The 6,385-nt window shown below is 40.5% G+C and overlaps 1 protein-coding gene across 1 annotated transcript in view; it reads left to right on the plus strand.

Annotated features, from left to right (window-relative positions):
* Ih (hyperpolarization activated cyclic nucleotide gated potassium channel Ih) overlaps positions 1–6,385 on the plus strand; it is a 284,158-nt gene that overhangs the window by 247,986 nt on the left and 29,787 nt on the right. Inside the window, 2 exon segments of the mRNA XM_017904822.1 lie at positions 4,927–5,063; positions 6,163–6,306. Coding sequence (XP_017760311.1) covers positions 4,927–5,063; positions 6,163–6,306 — 281 coding nt within the window.

Below are 6,385 nucleotides of genomic sequence, written 5' to 3' on the forward strand. Positions count from 1 at the left end.
GCTCAGAAGAAGTCAGTCAGCTGTGATTGACAACTGATCTAATTGCATGCACACATAAGGACGATCGCGTACGAATTTTCTTAATTGGTCTGACGATAAAATCCACTAATTTGAAATGTGGACTGTATGAAGAAGTCACTCAGCTGTGATTGGCAACTGATTGTAGATTGGCCTGTAAAGATACTCGTGAATTTTCTTAATTGGACAGATTTCGAAATACATAGACAGTGTATGACAAAGAAAATGAGTGACATGGGTCGAAGAGAGACACTCTTACTTCTATACCAACATGGCTGACTTCTTCTAAACTACCTGAACATAAACATGAAATATTTTGATCATAAAATTATTTCAAACTTGTTTCAAATTTCAAACGTAATCACATTCGGAATGTTCGTGTTTTTTCTACGGTTGGAAACAATTTTTTAAATAAACTTATCTGTCTGTATGTAATAATAATAATTATGTTCACGTGAAACGATACAATAGTAAGCATTTCGTGCAATAATTCTCCTCGCACGAAGCTGTCTAGCAATTCCTAATCGCGATGAGAACCATTTGTCGTTTACTTCGAATAAAAATGATTACACGGGTGATACGGCGGAAATCTTATTTTTAGAAGTACTTTACGCTATCGCCACTTAAATCTTGAAACATTCCAGCTACCTCGTCAATTCTACGAACGAAAGTTTCGAAACGCTATTCAAGAGTTTAGATCCGTCGCGAATGCCTAAAGGGGGTAAACCTTGCCTGCAGATGTTTGTAAGCTGTGAAGTGTTCCAGGGAGTTCTTCCTCGTGCTTCGAGGCATTAAAAAGTTCTGAAGGTTACCAGATATTCTTCTCGAAACAAAAATTCCCTCCTCCCTCCGCCAGCTCTGAAATAGCCAGACATCTGCAGTGAAGCCTAACCTAAAATTATTGTGTCAACCTTAATATCGTCGCTTATCGTCAACTTATCCCCGGGATAAAAGATAATACCATCCAAGGGAGATTTAGATCGAAAAATTATCAAGTTTGCTCGAATGTCACGCGTCTCCATTCACCTACTCGCGATTAGGTAATACCGTTGCGAGTCTTTGAGCCGCAGACTCCTTTGAGACAGCCTCACCGCCTCGAGAAAGCTCGTGGGAAGTTTGAAAAGCAGGAACTTCTAATTGTTGACATTAAAGGGAACGGCTGCTGTCGGTGGAGCCGTGAAAGGAGGCGAACAAAAGCGTGAAACCCGGAAAATCGCGGCTTTCACGCGAGTCGATTACGTTTTTATGAAGTTACGTTCCGATGCGAGACCGGCGGATCCAATTTCGTTTTATCAAAGGTAGCTCGAGCAACGAGAAATAGTTTCAAAGAGTTAATTCTTACGAGGGAAATTACTCTTTAATCAAACCCGAGGGACAGGAGGTTGACACGTTGTAGAGCTATAGGGAGTAAGATTAATAGTGTCGCGTTATTGTTCAATGCTCCGTCCCAGAAGCTGTGTTTATAGCATAATTCTTATTTTAATTTTCGATAATTCTAAACACTTTATTATTTTATGTCACGACTTTAACTTCGAAGACTAGACATGACTCGTCGCCCATTTAGCGGATTAAGCGGATTATTAAATATATATTTAAATGCAAATGTATCGAAAATTGACGACTTCTAGAGTAGATAGTGCGACCCAGTGGACCCAGTAGACCCAGTAGACTCAGTGAACCCAGTAGACTCAGTGAACCCAGTAGACCCAGTGAACCCAGTGGACCCAGTGAATCTAGTGGGTCTAGTGGACCCAGTGGATCTAGTGGACCCAGTGAACCTAGTGGACCCAGTGGACCCACGTGCAACAGACCCACCAAAGCAATGGACAGACACCTACTTATAAATCACGTCATTGACTACCGAAATGCGACTTTCTTGACAGTTCCCACCCCTCAACTAAAAGTTCCAACACGCCCACGTTCAATCAAAGAACTCTACTAACTTTTTCCTCCACTAACATCTTCTACTTTAACCAATCAAAACAAACTTGAGAAAACTCCGAACAGGAGACGACGAGATAAGACAGGAAGCAAAAGTCAGTATTTATTTGACACCCATTTCCGAAACACCTAAATATTGTAAAACGCGTGTTCGAGACTATATTCTGATAACAAGCACATTTAATTATTGTGCAATTTAGCTGCAATAAACAACCACGAACTAGTCAAAGTAACTAGAAATCAAAATAACTGATCACGTAATATTAAATTGACACGTAATGCGTTCTTGACATTTGGAGAAATTTAATTGATTGATCGCTACATGCAGGGATTCAAAAATTCTAGGCTTCCTTTGATTTATGATATTTTTCTTAATTAATTGAAATATTAAATACCTTTTAGATGGTTGGCCGCTTGTCCTACGATTTGAGTCCGATGGTGCGTGCCATGATCAACAGCTAGGTTGGTCACACAGGCAAACACTCACACAGGTACACACTCGCACAGGTACACACCCGCACAGTCATACAGTCGCACGTCGAGCCATCTCGTCCGAACGCGACGAAGAATAACACGCAACTGAGGCAGGAAGTCGTCGACGAAAATTAGAAACAAGCCTAATCCGTGTCGTTAAATTGAGTCCTATGGCCTCGAGGCGTGAACTATAGGCAAAGTCAAACGTAAACACTGGCTCGTTAATTTTCGTCGATGTTTTTCTGTTGAGGCAAGTCTCAACTTGCCAGTTGCGTGTTATTCTTCGTCATGTTTGGACGATATGGCTCGATACGTGACTGTGTGACTTTGTTGTTCGATTATGGCACGCACCTTCGAAACTTAAATCGCAAGGTAAGTGGTTAAAACGTAGAGAAAGGTTAGAAAATATGGCCGACAGTAGACGCCTAAAATGGCATCTAAAAACCCTACATAATTTAGAATAAACTGTGATACTATAAAAATCTCCCACGCCACCAAACCCTAAGACATAAAGTTTTCACAGTCCCAATTAAAATACAATTTCAAAATACCATAAAAGAATTTACGAAATCCACCATTTCAACGGCTCAGTAACAATACATAACCTCTAAAAAGTATCTCACCGACGAACCGTATCGCAGGTATTCTCTCCAGTTTATTACGTGCTCCTCCATCATAAAAAGAAACGGAACAAAACATTCTCACCCAGCCAATAACCGCAACTAATCCGAACGATACTCCATCGCGAAATTTATCAAACACGTAGCAATCACGCGCCTCGAAAACGTCACGAAAGCACCGTCCCGTAGAGAGAGGTTATACATCAAGCGCTCCCCAAATGCATCGTAGGCAGTTATTAAATCTAGAAAGGGAACGTCGCGGAGGCACGTTCGGTTGGCAACCCTTCAAGCATGGAACAGGTCCCGTGCAATAATAACATTGCTCGACACGCTGGTATACCGGCTCAGACGGTTTCGTTATTGCCGGGGGATTAATTTGAAACGCGTTCGAGTTCGGTCCCAGGAACCTGCAGGGAAATTGGGTCACGTGCCGCGCCCGATGAAAGCCATTGTACGCGTTAAACCGTGTACGTGGGCCGCGTCGAATTCGCGATTGTCGCGAATTCTTGATCCAGATTACCGGCCGTCGACCAATATTGCGTTCCGCGTGCCGAATACTAACGCCCGGCCCGGTGGACGCCGATCGAGTCGATCGGGAGCGAAATGTTTCGGTGCTAATGAGGCGCGAGCTTCCGGGAAAGACGCCAGATGGCGAGGTCGGCGGAGTGGTCTGTAGTGGGGGCAGCGGCGGCTGCGATGGCGCCTGCATTGGGACGTTGGGTCACGGTTTATCGAGATTTCGCTGTTTTGCACGTTACCCATACCGATTTCTATGGGGTTTGATGAATGTAAAGAATTGGGATTATCATTGGAAGGACCAGAGAAGCGTTAAGAATGTTTCCACTTGATTATTTTCTTTCGTAAATCGTTGAGAACGGTGTAAAAACAGTGCAAACACTTGGTATGTCTTCTTTGAGGAGTAGAGAAAAATTATTGATGTTTTTGTTGCGTGATAAAGTTGGAGAAGATTTAATAGGATTTTATTAAGGGTTTTGTTAGGTGATTAAAATTGGGAAAAACTGAGGGAGGAAATTACTTTTAGAAATAGAGGTATGTTATTTTATGTTGCGGGGCAGGGGAAGTTTACGAAGGTCTTTTCTGAAGAATGATGAAGTATATTCAGTCCTCCTAGGCAGATGGATAGCCTGGGTAATAATTTTCAATCTTCATGGGATGAGAAAATCGATGACAAGATGAGAACTTACAGAAATAGTTCTCCGCTGGCAAATGTGGGAGAAGCCACATAATAAACTTCAGAGTACCAACATGCAGCAGCACATACACACGAACTATACAGAGCTATCCCTCTTAATCCGACCATCAAAAGCGACATTATTGATCCTCCCAATTCTGTTTACATGTGTTAATTTGCTGTTTGCGTTCGTATTTATTTCTGAAGGTCCATTTGCTAGGATCAAGGTGTAATTGTCATCCCGTTGGAACCTCGTAGGAATTGTCCAGTAAAATTCAATGCAAATACCAAGTGATAGAAAGGGGTTTAATTAAAGAGGATTCCTCTGTTCGTGTATATCTCAGATTACGTGTAATATAGAAAATCTACTTTGAAAATTAAAAGTGTAAATTAAAAATGTTCGCTTTTATAAAAAGAATTAATTAAAATAATTTAAAATAAAATAATAATACATTATACAGTATTAAATAATAAATAATAATATTAAACATAAATTATACATTAAATACGATATCGAATAAAATAATTAATTAAAAAATAACGATGACGATAGTAATAGAAATATAAAATGTAAACAAACATAAAATTGCATGGTTGCTCGTTTTAGAAATTTTAAAAATGAGATACTAAGAGATACGACAGGTGGAAATAAAAATTCGTATTCTTTGTGCTTCTTCGCAGGTATAATGCAACAGGATAACGCCGAACAAGTGATCCTGGACCCGAAGTTAATCGCGAAACACTACCTCAGGACTTGGTTCTTTCTCGACCTCATTTCCTCCATACCACTAGACTACATTTTCCTCATATTTAATCAAGTAAGTGCATATTAATTATCCGCACCCTGGCGTACGTATCTCTTGCTTTAATTCGTTAAGCCGGAGTTATGTTTTAGTTTCTCAGCAAACTCGATTTATGTAATTAATCTGTTTACACGAGCCTTGACGAGATACCCCAGCATTTCAGCGTATAGTATTTCCAGCTGCGTAAATACATTAATCATAACCGTTTCTCGGTACAGCAGATCAATATTGAATCGTTTGCGTTACTATGACTTACAATTTTTCTAATTTTCCGTTAAATTAATATCTACCCAGCATGCTCAGGTAACGTTGTCCAACGCGAATTTTAATCAGTACTATTCTCGTACAGTTCCGGATTTTTAATTTTTCTAAAAAATTTCGGTTTTTCTAAAAACGCACGATTTTTGGATAAAATGAAGTATTAAAATCGCCCAATGGATATTACGGATTAGAGAAAAAAATTAAAATTTGTTGGACAGTGTAACCATTGGATCGTCCTGAAAGATCGCGATGTTTCCAGTTGTTAAGTTTGAAAAAATTCTATTTCGGTCGAAACTCGGAATAAGCGAGGTATAATAAACTTTTGCATAATTTTTGTCATATTTTCCCATTTTTGAACGTGATTATATTTCGAATAACGTCGAAGACGGGCAAAAATCGTGAGAAAAAATCATTGCAGCATGCCCCAACGATTCTCGATCCCGATTCGCTAACTCGCCACTGAATTCATAATTCCCGCCACAAATTCTGTGCATTTAAATTACGCCTGGAGGGTGAGAGCGGAAAATACGATTTCCAAAAGCAGAGTGTTGTTTAGGATAAATCTACCTCGCTAAATTCCATATCATCCCGTAGCATCGATCGAAATCTCGGAGCTCGGTAATCCTGTGCGAATTTTTCCGAAATATTCCTGGAGAACCGCCTATCCAGAGTTAATTAAATCCGGTTGACAAGGTGCTATAATTTTCACCGAAAATCCTCCGGACAAGACAAGCAAACTCGGCTTAAGCCGCTCTCGTTCCTCCCCTATTGCGCGAGCCGAGATTCAATTCCACGCAGCTTTAATGGGCCGCGTAGAGCAGCGTTCCCACGGGATAATCGTCTAAATCGTCAGTTTCAGGACTTTAGCGAGTCCTTCCAGATCCTGCATGCTGGCCGTGCTCTCAGGATCCTCAGGCTTGCGAAACTGTTGTCGCTCGTTAGGTTACTACGGTTGTCAAGACTGGTGCGGTATGTCTCGCAATGGGAAGAGGTCTATGTGAGTGTTTACCACTGTTTCTTATACAAGCACCGTTTTATTTGGCATTCTATTTATATATATATATTTATATTTATAT

This window comes from Eufriesea mexicana, unplaced genomic scaffold (assembly GCF_001483705.2).
Source record: "Eufriesea mexicana isolate 0111107269 unplaced genomic scaffold, ASM148370v2 scaffold3377, whole genome shotgun sequence".
Classification (NCBI taxonomy): domain Eukaryota; kingdom Metazoa; phylum Arthropoda; class Insecta; order Hymenoptera; family Apidae; genus Eufriesea; species Eufriesea mexicana.